General features: G+C 36.7%; 1 protein-coding gene across 1 annotated transcript in view; it reads left to right on the top strand.

Moving 5' to 3' along the window:
- LOC103596965 (testis-expressed sequence 11 protein-like) overlaps positions 1–17662 on the top strand; it is a gene marked incomplete at its 5' end in the record, with an annotated part of 120189 nt that overhangs the window by 4468 nt on the left and 98059 nt on the right. The window contains 3 exons of the mRNA XM_008580752.1: positions 4933–5057; positions 10167–10252; positions 11321–11377. Of these exons, the coding sequence (XP_008578974.1) occupies positions 4933–5057; positions 10167–10252; positions 11321–11377 (268 nt within the window). The remainder of the gene's footprint in view (positions 1–4932; positions 5058–10166; positions 10253–11320; positions 11378–17662) is intronic.

The raw sequence follows: 17662 nt of genomic DNA, 5'->3' as shown, positions 1-17662 counted from the left end.
TTTTGGTCTTTTTCCGTGTCCGGCAACGGATCGCAACCCTCAGTGTTGCCCCCGCACCAGACCGGGACCGGCAACGGGATCGCAGCCCTCGGCGTCGCTCCTGCGCCCCGCTCAGCCAGCGAGCGGGAACCGGTCTGTATGTGGGATCCGAACCCTCAGCGGGAGCGCCGCCACACTTCCCAAGTGGCGCACTATAGCAGTGCACCACCGGGCCGGCCCATTGATTATTTGCTTTTTATCTCTTGCATATCTACTATAGGTTTTTAATTATTACATGAGGCTTATATGAAACATCTTATAGTTATAATAGGATATTTTAAGCTGATAACTTAATTTAAAAATTTTTTTCATTGTACATGTTTATGGGGTACAGTTTGTTGTTTCAGTCATGCATATATTGTATAATGATCTAATCAGAATAATTAACATGTCTATCACCTAAACATCATTTATTTGTGGTTATAACATTCAAGATCCTCTTCTCTGATTATCTTAAAATATACAATATTATTAGCTATCATCATCCTAGAGCACCAGACCTTATTCTTTCTGACTGTAACTTTGTACTGGTCTATACCAATCTTTCCTGAGCCCCCTTTCCCTCCTCCCCTTCCCTGCCTCTGGTAAGCACTATTGATAACTTAATTTTGATCACATAAAAAAACCTCAACATTTTTATTTGAACCCCACACATTTTATGTTTTGATGTCACGATTTACATCTTTTTATATTGTCTCCCTTTAAAAAATTATTGTAGCTATTTTTATTTTAATGGTTTTGTCTTTTAATCTTCATACTAAAGATATAAGTTATTTACAACAGCACCATTGCAATGTTAGAGTATTCTGACTGTGTACTTACTTTTACCAGTGAGTTGTATATTTTTATATCATCAACTAGCATCCTTTTCTTTCAGCTTGAAGAACTCCGTTTAACATTTTAGTGGGATAGGTCTGGTGGTGATGAGCTCCCTCATCTTTTGTTTGTCTGCAAAAGTTTTTTCTTTCTCTCATTTCTGAAGGACAGCTCTTCTCAGTAAAGTATTCTTGGTTGGCAGTTTTTTTTCCTTCAGCACTTGGAATATAACTTCCCGTCCCACCAGCATTATTTGTTTAACAAACTATTCTTTCTCTATTGAATTGCCTCTGCACCATTATCAAAAATCATTTGTCATATGTGTGGGTCTCTTTCTGGGCTCTTTATTCTGTTCTGTTCATCTATTCATTTATCTTCACACCATTCCCACACTGTTTCAATTAGTGTAGATGTGTAATAATTTGATACCACGTAGTGTTAGTCCTCCAACTTCGTTCTTTTTCAAATTGTTTTGGCTATTCCAAGTCTTTTGTATATCTATATGAATTTTAAAATCAGTTTCCAATTTTTACACAAATGAATTTTGATTGAGATTACATTGAGTCTATAGATTAGCTTGGGGAGAATTGACATCTTAACATTATTGAGTCTTCCAACCCATGAACAAGTTATATACCTCCATTTACTTAGGTATTTAATTTCTCAGTGATGTTTTCTACTTTTCAGTGTACAGGTTTTGTGCATCTTTTGTCAGATTCATCCCTAAGTATACCATAGTTTATGCTATTTTAAATAGCATTTTAAAAAAAACTTCAGTTTCTGATTGCTCATTGCTAATATATAGAAATACAAATGATTTTTGTATATTGATCTTCTATCCTACAACCTTGCTAAATTTATTAGTTCTAGTAGCTTTTTTGTAGATTCCATCAGATTTTGTACATAATTATGTTGTCTACAAATAAAGACAATTTTGCTTCTTCCTTTCCAGTCTGGGTGCACTTTATTTTTTTTCTTGCTTTGTTGTACTTGTTAGATTCACCAGTAAAATATTGAGTCAAATTGGTGAGAGCAAACATCCTTGTCTTTTTCCTTATTTTAAGGGGTAAAACAGTCTTCTACTGTTAAGTATGATGTTAGCTGAAGGTTTTTCATAGATACCCTTTATCAGGTTGAGGAAATTCTCTCCTATTTCTTGTTTCCTGGGAGTTTTTATTAGGAATAAATGTTGAATTTGGTCTTATGGTTTTTCTGCATCTATTCAAATGATCAATTTTTTAAAAAAGCTTAATATGGTCAGTTACATTGATTGATTTTCAACTGACAAGCCAGTGCTGCATTCCTGGGAGAATCCCCACTTGGTCATGGTGTAGTCTCCTTTTTATATGATTTGATTTAATAACAGTTTGTTTAGAATGTTTGTAACTGTGTCCATGAGTGATATTGGTCTGTAGTTTTCTTTTCCTGTAATGTTTTTCATTTTCCTATCAGAGTAATACTGACTTCATAGAATGAATTGGGAAGTACACCCTCCTTTTCAATTTTCTGGAAGAGTTTGTGTTGAATTGGTATTATTTCTTCCTTAAATGTTTGGTAGAGTTTGCCAGTGAAGTCATCTGGGTCTGGAGTTTTCTTCATTGGAAAGTTTTTAATGATAGATTAAATTTCTTTAATAGATATAGGTCTATTCACATTATTTATTATTTCTGGATTTACCTTTGGTGGTTTGTCTTTCAAAAACTTATCTTTCCTCTAAGTTGTTGAAATTATTGGCATAAGTTGTTTATAATATCCCCCACATTATCGTTTTTAAATTTTTAAAAATTTTTTATTTTTATCTTTTTATCAGTTTTTATATTTGAAAAAAATTATTTTCTTTCTTTTATTTGGGTTTTTTTTGGGGGGGGGTTCAGTGATTTTTTTTCTTTTTTTTCCTTTTCTTTATTTTTGGTGGGGTTTTTTTCCCTCCTCCAAACCCTTTTGTTGAGGGCTGACTCTTAATAGATGGCAGTGAGGGAACTGCTCTACTAAGTCCAAAACCCTGACCCAGAAACAGGTCATCTATGAATGGTTTAGCAACAGGTTCCCCACAAACATGCATTGCGTGATGGGCTAGGGGGTGGCCCCCTTTCCAGCTGCTTCCTGTTTCCCAGGACGAAGGGCTCTCTACTCCAGACCCAGTGGGTGCCATGTTATCATTTTAACATCTGTAAAATCTATACTAGTGTCACCTTTCTTATTTTTGATGTTTGTAATTTGTGTCTTCTCTTTTTCTTCCTGGTCAGTGAGGCTAGAGATTGATAAATTTTATTAGTCATCTGAAAGAACACAGCTTTTGGTTTCATTAATTTTCCTCTGTTTTTTTCCCCTGTTTTCTATTGCATTTATTTGCATTCTGATCTTTTTCATATCCATTCTTTTGTTTACTTTGATAATTTCCAAAGGTGAAAGCTGAGATCATTGATGTAAGACCTTTATTCTGGTCTAATAGAGACAGCTAATGCTATAAGTTACCTTCTAATTACTGCTGTAGTGACAATCCACAAATTTTGACATGTTGTGTTTTTATTTTAATTCAGTTCAAAATACTTTCCAATTTGGTTTTTGATTCCTTTTTAAACCCATGGATTATTTAGAAGTGTGTTATTTATTTATTTTCCAAATATTTCCAGAGAACTTTCTTTTATTGATTTTTAATTATTTAATTTCATTGTGGTCAAAGATCATACCTTGCATGACTTGGATAATTTTACATACATTGGTCAGATCCCCATACTGGACAGCTGCCAAACAGACACACACACAGACACACACACAGAGATACACACACACACACACACACGTTCTCTTGCCCAGAATACTGTCTTTATTGGTAAATATTTCATGTGCACTTGAGAATAATGTACATTTTGCTGGTATTGAGTTGAGTGTTTTATAAATATCATTCAGGTCGAGTTGATTGATATTGCTACATGTACTATATCTTTGCTGACTTTCTATCTACTTGATCTATCGATTATTAAGAGAGGATATTGAAATCTTTGACTATAAATGTGAATTTGTTAATTTCTCCTTCTGGTTCTACCAGTTTTTGTTTCTTATGTTTTGAAATTTTGTTATTAGGTATATAAAAATTTAGTATTATATCCTCGTAATGAATTGATTTATCATTTTAAAATAACCTTCTATCACTGGCAATATTCTTTGCTCTGAAATAAACTTTATCTGATATTAATATAGCCATTCCAGCTTTCTTTTGATTACCTTTACCATAGTATATATTATTTCATCCTTTTTGTTGTAACCAATATTGTCTTTATATTTAAAGTGTGTTTCTTATAGATAGCATATATTTGACAGTTGTGTGTTTTTTATCCAGGCTAACTATCTCTGCAATTTAATTGTCATTTAGTCACTTATATTTAACATGATTATTGATATGGTTAGATTTCAATTTAGTGTCTTGTTGTTTGTCTTCTATTTGCCCCAGCTGATCTTTGTTGCCTTTTTCCTTTTTTCTGCCTTCTTTTGAATTAATTGAGTTTTTTATGGTTACATTTATCTTCTTTTTTGGCTTATAAGCTATAACTCTGTTATATATTTGTTACTTAAGGTCTATAGTATATATATTTAACTTATCATAGTCCATCTTTAAGACATATAATCAAATTTAATACAGCCATTCAATTCTTTTTTTTGTGTGCCTGGCAAGTACACAGCCATTCAATTCTTAACTTTATTCTGTATTAAATTCCATTTTACAGATGTACCAAAATGTATTTAGCCTATCCCTTATTGATGGAATTTAGGTTGGTCCTATAATTTACTCTTACAGACAATGCTAGATGAACATCCTTATATTTGTTTGTTTACTTTTACAAATATATCCATAGGATAAATTCAGATAAGTAGAAATGCTCAATTGGGCATTTTTCTGATGTTCAAATCATCCTTGACAGTTTACTAACTCATATTACTTTATGAATATTAATTAATATTTTAAAAATATTAATGCTTTTAAAATGAGTTCCAAATTTATTATGGTGTAATTAACCATAGATAGGCATTACCTTTGATAAGAGTATCTCTCTTTTTTATTGTTTTCTTGTTTTTCAGCTTTGCAGGCAATCACTACTTTAGAGAATTTATTAACAGATGAAAAGCCAGAAGATAATAATCTACTTACAGATAGAGGTTCACCTACCCTGCTCCTAAGTTTAGCTGCCCAGTTTGCTCTGGAGGTAATTCATACATATCCATCTACTAGACTTTTACCTGTTTTCCTTTTTGAAAGACAATAAAATCATCATCAGCAAGGCACAGAAGAGAACTTCCTTTATTGTTTGTTTTGCCTCATATTTTCACACCAAGCTTGGTTGCTGTAACGTGGGAGCCCCAAATATGAGAGTGTACTTGTGTAGTGTTTACCTATCCCAAAGAAATCACCCAGAGGTTCAGCAGGCAGACACATTGGTTTATTAGACTTATGAGAGACACCAGTGGTGGACTTAGAAACACTGATGACTGTCGGTCAGCAAGAAATCCACACCGCCACAGAGTACATACAACAGTTATATAGTGAACAGATCAGAATAGGGGTGTAAATCATTTTCAGACTTACGTGCAGACCCTCACCCAGCTCACATAACTCTCACATAACTCAGATTGCGCCCAAGATCTGGCTGGGTAGACAAGTTAATCTACCCATTACTCTCCTGGTGCCAGAGTGTTTGTTCATTTACTTCGGCTCACTGCTTCCTCCAGCATTCTGTTTGTCTTAAAAGGGATGTGCCTTTCCTTGGATAAACTACCTTGGCCAGGGGCAGTCTCCTAGGAGGGAGGGGGAACTTTGGTTTGCGCATGAGCTGGGAATAAGGCTATGACCAGTATTTACCGTACAGTTGCGGAATTGCTTTATTTCTCTTCATTTTTTAAATGCAGACTAAAGTAAATGAAACGAAGTGATGTAACAGAATTGTGCTTAAAACAGAAAAAATAAACACAGCAAAACATTAATTTTTAAAAGAAACACCAGATTAAAAATGCCCATACCATACAAATAAACAGGTATCTATTTGGAAACTTATCTTTCTCAATTTGAACAAAATGATTTGACGTTCTGTGGACCTTTTCAGTTCATAACCACATAACATTAGTTTAGAAGTAATAAATACTTGCACCTGTTTGTTACTTGCAAAAATCTGATTTTAGTAATATATAGGATTAGGAAAAACATAGTAGCAGCTTTGAAGTTCATGGACTGGGTTTGAGTACTGACTCTGCCACTTAAGTACTTAACTTCTTTGAATCTTAATTTCATCATTTGCGAAATAAAGGTAATACCTACCTCCAGGATTGTTATGAAAATTAACCCAGAATATGGCTGAAGATGTGATTTGTAAACTACGAAGTTGAATCTTCTTATTTAAACTTTAGTTTCTGATTCTTTTTCCTGTACGAAAACCATTTTCTTGCTTAGAACTACAGTTCCATAATTCTTCCACTGGCTCTCTTCTGCTTTCTATATTAAATATAAATTTATAAACCTTTCTTTAGGAAGATACCTGCCTTTGGGTTTTCCACTACAGAATTTCTCTCATTTCCTCATGCACAAACATATCCTATCTACATCTACCAAATATTTTTCTTCCTTCAGAAGTTATTACCCTACTCATTAACATCAAAATATGTACCATTCGAACATATTTTGGGGTTTATAAAATCAAAAACCACATCCTGTTTGGCATACAGGATGGTCTGCAAGAGTAAACAAGCTGGTTTAAGCCAAAACAAGCAGGTTAAGCCATTTTTATTGGCTCCTCTACCTGTGTTCAGGCAGAGTTTCCTAAATCAGGGGTCTTCTAACAAATGGTTAACTAGGTTACTGTGGTTGTGAGTTAAACCTAGGTAAAGAAGCTTTTTAGGTAAGGGTCTTCATCACACCTGGGTATAAGGGCAGGAAGTGTGGTTACTTGAAGAGGGGTCTGCTTTAGAGAGCAACTCTTGTTTCTCATCTACACAGGAAAGAGCTGGCAGTCTGTGGTTTTCTTGCTAACATAGGAACAGGCTTGTGACCACAGAACTACAGAGTGCAGAAATGCATTTAGCTGTTTTCACAACTGGGACAAAGATGGAGTCAGTCATGTCAGCTTGGAACAGACCCTACTTCTCTCACCAACTACTGCCTGATTTCTGCCATTTGTAGTGAAACTCCACTAAAGAGTTGTCTATTCTTAATGTCTCCAATCCTTTCCTCCAATTCTCAAGCTTACTCCAATCAAGCTTTTGCCCCACCATGTTAGGTTTGGCGAGACGGAGAAGAGAGAGAGACCTGAGCCAAGTGCCATTTCAGCCAAAGCTTTATTCCACTAATGTGGAGGGGAGACTGAACCAGATCAGTTCCCCTGAACTAAGGAAAGCAGGAGGTTTATAAGACTTTTAGGGAGGGTTCTGGCAGAGTAATGGGCAATTTTGAAATCAGTGGTATGCAAGGTGACACAGCCATTGTGGTCCGATAACATCTGGTCGGTTAGGGCATAGGCTTCTGAAGCATTCCTTCCAGCCCAACCCAATTGCCTTAAGCTGGCCATGAGGCAATACACCACTCTACCAAAACCATTGATCAAGGTCACCAGTGACTCCTGCATTGTAAATTGCAATGGTTAATTCTCAGTCCTTATTGCATTTGACCTATCAGCAACATTCAACACAGTTGATCACTCTTTCCTCCTTGAAACACATTTGGCTTCCAGGACACCCCGTTATCCTTGTTTTCCTCCTACCTCATGAGTCACTCTCTTTCATTCTCCTTTGCTGGTTCCTCTTTTCTCCTCTCCCATTCTCATTCTCAAATGATGACCTTGGGAGAGGAGCTGTTAGGGATTTGAGAAGAGAGGATAAGGTATAAATTAATCATCCAGGAAAGTAGGAAAGTGAATGACTAGGGAAGTGTGATATGCTTGCCAATAGCATCAAGGCCAATTTGATGAAGTTTTATAATAAAGAAAGTAAGGCCTATTTGATGAGGTTTAAAATGAAGAATGTAATTGTGTGAATTTTTGTCCAGCCACATTCAGCTGAATGGATGGAGGCACAAAAGTCAGTGGAAAGTTGGACTTAACCAGACTTGTGGTTTTGCCAGATGAATACAATAAGCAAAAGAGGGACAGGAAAATCAAGGAACAAGAGAGTGATTATAATTAATCCTCCTGGAGTTTAAACTGTGTAAGGAGGAAGACATCAAGGGGATGAGGGATGGTGAAAAATTGGTAGCATCAGTGCATTGGAGGTCTAACTGCAGTTGAAGGATTGCTAGAGTCAGGGTAATAGAGGGAGTGAGTTGAAAAGGTAAGAGGTGGTGGTCAGAAGTAGAATACAGTACATGAAACTGAGATCTGGGGTGGGGAACTAGGGTGAGAGAGTGAGGCACCTAGGGCACAAAACTTCGGAGGCACTCACTCTCAGGGTAACGTAAATGCAGGCTCAGTAATTGTACAACCCTGAGAGTGAGTGCCTCCTGAAGTTTTGTACCCTAGGTGCTTTGCTCACCTCACCTGGCTCACCTGAGAGTATGGAAGAGTTGCAATTATTAGTAATGACAGGGTCTAGTGAATGACTGAGAGTGAATGGCTAAGGTAATTGGCAGAGTGGAATTCAAGGAACTAAGAGGCAGGGAGGATCATCTACCTGTATATTGAAAATGCCAAAAATTAATACAGGAGTAGTTTTGGGAGAAAACTGAGCAATAGATAAATTGTCAAGAAATGAGAAGAAATGGCCTGGGTGCTGGTAGACCACAGCAACAATGAGGAATAGTGGTGATATGGTCTAGTGACAGGAAATTCAAATTTGGGGATTTTAGGGAACAGAAAGGGAGAACAATTTTTAAATGTCAGTGAAGAGCAAGAAGGACACCTTAATCTCCAGGCCTAGGAGTAGAAGGGCAGTGAAAGCAAAAACAGCCACCACTTGAGAGGGCTTCCGTGGAAACAGTATCCTTGGCAGAAACCTTGATTTCCATTAGTACAAGAATGTGGAGGGAACTTTCAGGGAAGAGGTTGCTTATAGAGGAGATTTTGCTGATAGTGGACTGAATTTTAGAGAGCATAGTGAAAGGGTTGGAGGAGTTGGGGAGAAATGGGAAAAGAGGACAGAAAAGGGGTTACACATGTTACAGGCAGCCAGGCTTGGCTTGCCCTCTTGCACTAAGCAAATGACTCAAAAGTCCACAAGCTGGTGCAAGGATTGGAAGGTTTATTCAGATAACTGGCATGTGGGAGATGATGAGGCTAAAGTCATCCTGCCTTCTGATGCCTGTTCTAGGCTTTATAAAGGAAGAGGTGGGAAGGTGAGGTAAGGGTTTTGTCCCACAGGAGAAAGGGGGAGGCTGGTTACAGGATCAGTAGAGGGTCTGAGTCAGATGTAAGAGTCCCATGATGGATTGGGTGCTTTGGCGTCATGGAGGCTGCAGTTGGTGGATTTGTCAGCTTCAAGCCCTTGATGTTATTTCGGGGTTGGAGTCCTTATCTCCTGGGGAGAGCTCAAAGATAATAACCTCAGTCAAGCCTCACTGGAACATAAAAATACATGATTAGTACCTCCAACTAATGTGGATTTAGTTTTCCTTTAAGCAAGAAGGTGAGTTAATAATCAACTAGGGTGCTTTGCCTTCTCTTGTATTTCCTCTGTTTGCTGTTGATTTAGGGAGGTAAGAAAAACAAGAAAACAGTTTCAATCCTTAATTGTAGGTGTACAACATCTAAAGTAAATCAGCATAAGAGGGTGTAATGGGAGGTAAACCAAAATAAACCTTTGAGAAGTATCCTTTTGGAGCTTGATTTCATCTCAGGGCAGTTTCGGCCATATGGTCAGTTTCTTATTTCCTCTACAAACCTCAGGAATTGATGATTATCAGTTCCCAAGTTAACAGCTAACTGAAATGTTCTGCTTGGTCTTAGTTACCCCAAAGATGGCCATTCTCTGGCTAAGGTCCCTTTCATACAGAACCATTTGGATATTAGAGTGCTGGAAATGAGGCTGATCTGACAGATTAGGATTCTTTTGATTACTGTAATAAACGGGGATAAAGAGCACAATAAGATTAGTCCTAATGGATTCAAGGCAGTGTGGGCAAGGCAGTGTGAGTGTTTGTAGATAGGGAGGAGTGGGTTTCTGGGGCTACAGATACACTGAGTTGTATCTTCATTTTACCATCTTGCAGTAGCTCTTTTAAGAATACAAAGTGAACATGTTCATATTTTTTGCTTGTCCTTAATAGCCAGGAATATAAATAACATTTTTCAAGTATCACTTTGAGATGTAATTTAACACATTATATTTGTTCTTTTTAGAATGGACAACATATTGTGGCAGGAAAAGCTTTGGAATATTTAGCTCAACATTCAGACGATCCACAACAAGTTCTTACAGCTTTAAAGTAAGTAATCCCCATCCTGTGGAAGTGAATAGATTTCCTCTGCTCATGTTACTCTTGGTCTATAAACTTTGCCAAAATAGTGCCAATGAGATCAATGTCTACTATGACAACTATTAACCCAGATGTTCAAAGTAAAATAAAGAGAGCAGCTGAACCTGATCTTCCCCTTCTCTCTTTTCTAGGAAGGAAAATGTTTTGTCGAAAGGTTACTTTTACATACAGTAGTGAGGCAGAGGAGGGTGAGATTGGGATATAATAACTGCTAATGGTGTGACTGAGAAAATCACTGTGAAAAATGGGAAACCAGAAAGGTTCTAGAGTGGTTTTCCTGTTGTTCAACGACTCTTGAGGTCACACTTCTGAAGGGAAATGGATACAAAGTATTAAAAGTCAGGAGTCTTGAGATACTTGCATGCCTTCAGTCAGCTAAATGTCTAAAATCATTCAGGACAGATAGTATTTTTTTAAAAAGCTTTTTAGGGTTTGAAAGTTTACCAACTACCTCATTTTGTCAGTTTGTCATGCTGTCAGATCCCTCAAAGAATAGTATTCCTAGTTTATGTGGGACCCAAAGGCCAGTTCCAGGTTCCTTTATAGAAAGAAAAATATAAAGAAAAATAAATATAAAGACTTATACACCACCCCTGATGTTCTTTTTTTTTTTTTCTTTTCTTTTTCCGGCTGGCTATTACATGGATCCAAACCCATGACTTTAGTGTTTTAAGGCTGTGCTATAACCAACTGAGCTATTTGGCCAGCCCCATACCTGATGTTCTAGCAGGTCATTTTGGGCAATGATATGAACTGTGGAACCATTTAAGAATTTTGTTATAAGCATCATTTTTGTTTTAAAATTCTTTTATTAAAATCCTTCAAAATTACAAAATTGGTATGTTTTCATTGCAACCATTAAAACAATACAAATATCTATAAATAAAATAAGATTAATCTTCCCCTTACCCTCTTTTTTTCACTTCTGCCTCCTGGGGTAATCGATGTTAATAACTTGGTTTATATTCTTTTGCATGTTTCTTCCTAACAATCACTTCCTATTACTTTATCATACAGGTGTTTGTTTCGTCTTGTTCTTCCAAAAGTTTCTCAAATGCCGGAATCTGAAAATAAGTAAGTTATTTCAACAGAAGTGAAGTATTCGCCATTAGAAAAATTATAGTAATTTTCAATACAAACCTTATATTGAGAGATGTTCGGCGTAGTGGGTAATATCAGTATAGGCTTTGGGGCTAGTCTTCCTGGGTTCATATCCTGGATGTGCTACTTATTAGATGTGTAACCTTCGGCAAGTTTCTTAACTTCTCTGGGCTCAAGTTTCCCCATCTGTAGGATGGGAATAATATTAGTACCTACTTCATTGGATTGCTGTGATGACTTGATGAGTTAATACATGTAAAAGGTTAAAGATTCATGTGACCTGAAGAGAAACCAGAGTATAAGTCAATACATGGAAAACACTTAGAGTGGTAGGCACTTAATAAGCCCTCAGTAATGTTATCTGTGATCTAATTATGATGTTGCATATGTTTCTCCTTTTCTTAACAGGAGACTCAAATATAGACATATCTCTTACTTTCCCACAGAACATATATATTGGATGTTTTGTTGCTTCTTTTAAGCTCAGCAGGGAGTGTTCAAATTTGTTTCTACTCACAGTTTCTATGGCATAAGATACCAAGAACTTAATAATTCATGGAAGAATTTGGCCACCAATTTTTTGTTCACAAAAACTCACTACCTCCTGATGATTTGAAAGAAAACTCTATTCGAGGTCTTGATTAGGGATTACTTTCAGAGAATTATCACCCATCTCTGCATTCTCTGCGTGGACAAGAACTCAGTAATAGTGTATCTCTACTTCACTTTTGCTTTATATATTTGCAACTGGAGGCAATATATTTTTTCAACTAAATTCTTTGGGAAGTATCAGTGACTGAGATAACATTTGACAGATGATATAACTTTCTTTTTCGTAATACAAATTTTACCCAAACACATATGATAAGTTTTGCCTTTTCCTTCCAGGTGCTATGAATCCATGAACAAATATTTGATGATATTAAGAAATTATTAACTTTTAGGTGTGATAATGGTAGTGTGGTTATGGTTGTTTTTGTTTTGTTTTGTTTTTTAAGATTCTTTATCTCTTAGAGACACATTTTGAAATGTGTGGATGAAATGAAATGATGGCTGGAATTTGCTTCAAAATAATACAGGAGGGGAAGAAGTGGGGGAGAATGAAGTAAGATTGATGATGAGTTAATAATTATTAAAGTTGGGTAATGGTACATTGGGACTCATTATACTCATCTGTTAACATTTGAACATCTTTGAAATTTTCAACAATAAGGGGCCGGCCTGGTGGCGCACTGCTGCAGTGCGCCGCTTGGGAGCACGGCGGCGCTCCCGCCAAGGGTTCGGATCCCACATACAGACCGGCCGCTCGCTGGCTGAGTGAGGTGCGGGTGCAACACCGAGGGTTGCGATCCCGTTGCCGGTCCCGGTCCGGTACGGGCGCGACACTGAGGGTTGCGATCCGTTGCCGGTCACGAAAAAAGACAAAAAGGAAAAAAAAAAAAAGAAATTTTCAACAATAAAAAGTTTCTAAAAAAGGAAACTCAAAGACCAAACCCTGATAGCTACTAAGATTGTAAGAGCTCCTTGAGGACTGGGACTGTTTGTATTTATCCTTGTATCTCTGGAACCTAGGACAGTATCTGACACATAATTGCCACTCAACTTATTTAGATGACTGAATATCAGTTCTTTATAAGATCTTCAGCTCCGGACTTAATGATATTTCATATTCCATGTAATTGTGACATACAGTCAAACCCCATTCATTAAAACCAATTTGGAAATAGGGTAAGGGAGGGAATCCTGTTTGAAATGATAAATTAGAGAACATTTAAAAAATATAGCTTTATTATTTTCAAGTAAATGTAATAGAGAAAACCTAGCAGTGATTTCAGGTAGAGGTCAGGACCTGATTTAGATTAACTTGTAAAATTTTTTGGAAAGTGCCTAATTCAATGAGAAGAGTCAAGAGAATTGAATTTTAGTTTCAGCTGTTTCAGTAACTTCTGGTTTATCTTAGGCAGTGGCAACTTCTTTAACTTCTAAGCTCTGTTTTCCTCATCTGTAAAATTTTCAAAGCTGGACTGGTTAACTTTCTTTTCTTTTGGCGTGTGGCTGGTAGGGGAATTGGACTGGTTGATTTTTAAAGTTCGTTTCCATTCTAAAATTCTTTTTTTTTTTTTTCCTTTTTTTTTTGTCTTTTTTTGTGTCCGGCAACGGATCGCAACCCTCAGTGTCGCGCCCGTACCGGACCAGGCCGGCAACGGGATCGTAACCCTCGGTGTTGCGCCCGCACCTTGCTCAGCCAGTGAGCGGGAACCGGTCTGTATGTGGGATCCGAACCCTCAGCGGGAGCGCCACCGTACTCTCAAGCGGCGCACTGTAGCAGTGTGCCACCGGGCCGGCCCCCCCATTCTAAAATTCTTATGGTTTTCGATTAGCAGTATCTACCTAAGTACTAACAACTCATGCTAAATTTTTAAAAAGCAGTTTGTCTTTTAAATAGATTATACATCCCTTTCCATGTCTTCATTCTTATTTGTACTATGTATTTGCATTAATAGGCCCTTCCTAGATTATTTTATATAGAGTCACACTATACAGATACAATAACAGCATTTTTTCTGTCACACACATCTGCCAAGATGTGAACTACTGCTGAATTATCCAATAAATACACTCCAACAGAGCATCCGTAGTCTTTATCTGCCTATTTTTTAAAATTGAAACATAATCAATTATACATATCTGTGGAATACAGCATTGAATATCAATACCTGTGTGCAATATATGATGGTCAAATCAGGGTATATCTGCCTATTTAGCCTCACAGGCCAGGCCTATATTATGGGTCATATACCTTCTTAGAAAACTGAAATATCAGGATTATACTACTATTCACAGTTATAGCCACAGCATTTATATAGGCCGTGTATTACCATGAGGACAGATATCTTTCTGAGGAGCAACAGTAATTACAAATTTACTATCAGCTATCACAAGCCCATATATTGGCACAAGCCCAGTAGAATGAATCTAAGGGCCATTTTCAGTTTATAAAACTACACTCACATGCTTCTTTGCCTTTCACTTTGTCTTACTATTTATTGTTTCAGCTTTAGTCATTGTTCACCTTTTATTTCTACATGAGACAGGATCCAACAACCCATCAGCAATCTCATCCAACTCAGATAAAATTCTGTTTCATCCTTATTACACAATTAAGGATATCTTCCTAGTATTACTCCTATTTTCCCCTGATCTTTTAGGAGACCCAGACAATTACCTCACAGCAAATCCCCTTAACACACCACCCCATATTAAACCAGGGTGGTATTTCTTATTTGCCTATGCAGTTCTATGATCTATTCCTAATAAACTAGGAGGTGTCTTAGCCCTTGTCCTGTCCATACTAATCCTAGCAATCTTCCCCATACTTCAACCATCTAAACAACAAATCATAACATTCCGACTACTAAGTCAACGCTTGTTTTGAATCTTAGTTTCTGACCTCCTCACACTTACATGAATTGGAGGCCCAGACAAATAGCATCAATCCTTTAATTCTTCATTATTCTCATCTTTATACCTCTTACAAGCATAATCGAGAATAAACTCCTTAAATGAAGAGTCTTTATAGTATAGCATATTTTGGTCTCGTAAACCAAAAATAGAGAATAACATCTCTGAAGGACAGTCAAGGAAGAAGCCCCACCATCAGCACCCAAAGCTGAAATTCTACTTAAACTATTCCCTGATTTTTGCTACTTGAAAGCAAAATAATTTTTAAGTGCTATGTCAGTATTGAAAGAATGTGAATTTATAAACATCCTATGTCCATCATGCATTAAGTGGCTTGCCCATTAATAATGTACTCGTACAGCATATGCTATATCATGCATAGTTGTATTAGTCCATTTTTGTTGCTTATAACAAAATACACGGAACTGGGTAATTTGTAAGAAAACAAAATTTATTGCTTACAGTTTTGGAGGCTGGGAAGTCCAAAGTCCAGGGAACACATCTGGTGAGGGTCTTGGTGGTGGTGACAGTGACCCAGGGGTCTTACATGGTAGAAAATGGTGAAGAGAGAGAGATAGTTCCTCATACACCCCTTTTAAAGCCCTCAGAACCATGCCCATGTCCACTATTAAACCATCAACTTAATCACCTCTTCAAGGCCCCACCTTTCAATTACCATAATAGGATTTCCCGCCCTCAACAGTTACAGTGGGGATTCAATGAGGTTTGGGGGGCATCCAATCTAAAGCAATAGTATATATATATATATATATATATATATATATATATATATGTCTTGTACATGAAATTAAATACATCATGCATATAATCAGGTACATTAAACTGTATAAAGTGCATAAGACATTAGATGGTCATTGTACATTAAAGCATTCAACCGTGAATATTCTTGGCTTAGTTAAATCCTTAGCATATATACAACATACTATTATGGGTCATACATAGCACATTAAGTCAAATCAATTCTTGACAACCTACATGTCATCTCCAATAGCAGTATGTTTATCACCAAGCTTCATGAAATCAGCAACCCACTTGAGAAGTGTTCCCCTCCTTTCTCTGGGCCCATAACACTTGGGGTTTCTAATGTGAAAGTATACCTGTCATCTGGTTCTTACTTCAGGGCCATAAAATTAAGATCACTCACTTGTTCTTCTTACATAAGACATCTTGATGAACTAATGACTAATTAGCCCATGATCACACATAACTGTGGTGTCATGCATTTTGGTGGGTTTTTTTTTTTTTTTGGCAGCTGGCCTGTATGGGGATCCAAACATGTGACCTTGGTGTTATAAGGCTGCACTCTAACCAGCTGAGCTAACTGGCCAGCCTGGTGCATTTGGTATTTAATTTGGGGAAATGCTGTGACTCAGCTTGGCTGGCGAAGCCTTGATGCAGTCAAGCATATTGTAGCTGGACTTATAAATCAATATTCTTTATTAACATAACCACCATAAGGTGCTAATTGATTCATGCTTGATGGACATTAGCAATAAATGACACACGTACACACAGCTTAATTGAAGAGGGCCACGAAGCATGCACACACCACCTGTCACCCTCCTCAAATATTATCAATATCTACGATTCTTTCTAGACTAATATATATATATGAGGAGATAAATCCAAACAGGGTTAGCGTGCTGGAAGGTGTGCTTGGATAAATCAAAGAGTAGCTTAATTTAAAACATCTGGCTTACACCCGGAAAATTTCATACTGACAGACCACTTTGAACTAAAAGTAGCCCAAATTTAATTACACATAGGAAGCAACCCTAATTAAATCAAAACATTTATTTATAAACAAGAAGTATAGGAGATATAAATTTATTTCAGGTGCTATAGAAAAAGTACCACAAGGGAAAGATGAAAGAATAATTTCATGTACTAAAGAGCAAAGTTTTCCCCTTGTACCTTTTGCATAATGAGTTAACTAGAACAGTTTCATAAAGAGAACTTCAGCCAAAAATCCCAAAACCAGACAAGCTACTTGAGGACAGTTACAAGAACAAACTCGTCTATGTTGCAAAATAGTGAAGAAGATCCATGAGTAGAGGAAAAAGCCAGTCAAGCCTAAGTTTTAATCATTTAAAGGTTATAGTATGCTCCAAGGTCACCCCAATCAAAATTTTTAGCTCATAAAATTGTGATTATTTCCTGTAATTATGTTTTAAGTTATTTTATTTGAGTTAAATAATTGAAGCTCCATAGGGTCTTATCTTATTTTAATATCCTCACCTCTTCACAGGGAAGTCAATTTCACTGATTGAAAGTAAGCAACAGTTAAACCCTCATGTAGCCATTCATACAATAGAATTTTAGTTCAACTTTATATTTCCCTAAAGAAGATTCTACTCCTAATGTAAATTTAAATGTTACTCTAAAGAGGGACAGCTCTTTAAATGTAGGAAGCCTTTCACAGAGAGTAAATTAATTATTCACAGTTGGCCTAAGAGCAGCCACCAGTTAAGAAAGCGTTCAAGCTCAACAACCCCAATAATTTAATTTCAAACATCAATATAAATGCCTAACATCTGACTAGATTAATCTATTTATATGAATAGAAGAAATACTGTTAATATGAGTAACAAGAAATAGATTCTTCTTGCATAAGCTTTTATCAGACCGGATGCCTGCTTATAGTAAACAATAAGATAAAACAAAATTAATTAATTAACTGCTTATCCTTGCAATTAGTAATCCAACACAGGCATGCACATAAGGAAAGACCAAAAAATGTAAAGGGAACTTGGCAAGTATTAACACACACCCCCG

This window comes from Galeopterus variegatus, unplaced genomic scaffold (assembly GCF_000696425.1).
Source record: "Galeopterus variegatus unplaced genomic scaffold, G_variegatus-3.0.2 Scaffold2153, whole genome shotgun sequence".
Classification (NCBI taxonomy): Eukaryota; Metazoa; Chordata; class Mammalia; order Dermoptera; family Cynocephalidae; genus Galeopterus; species Galeopterus variegatus.
Note: the sequence above shows the minus strand (reverse complement) of the source record. Positions and strands in the feature narration are given on the sequence as shown.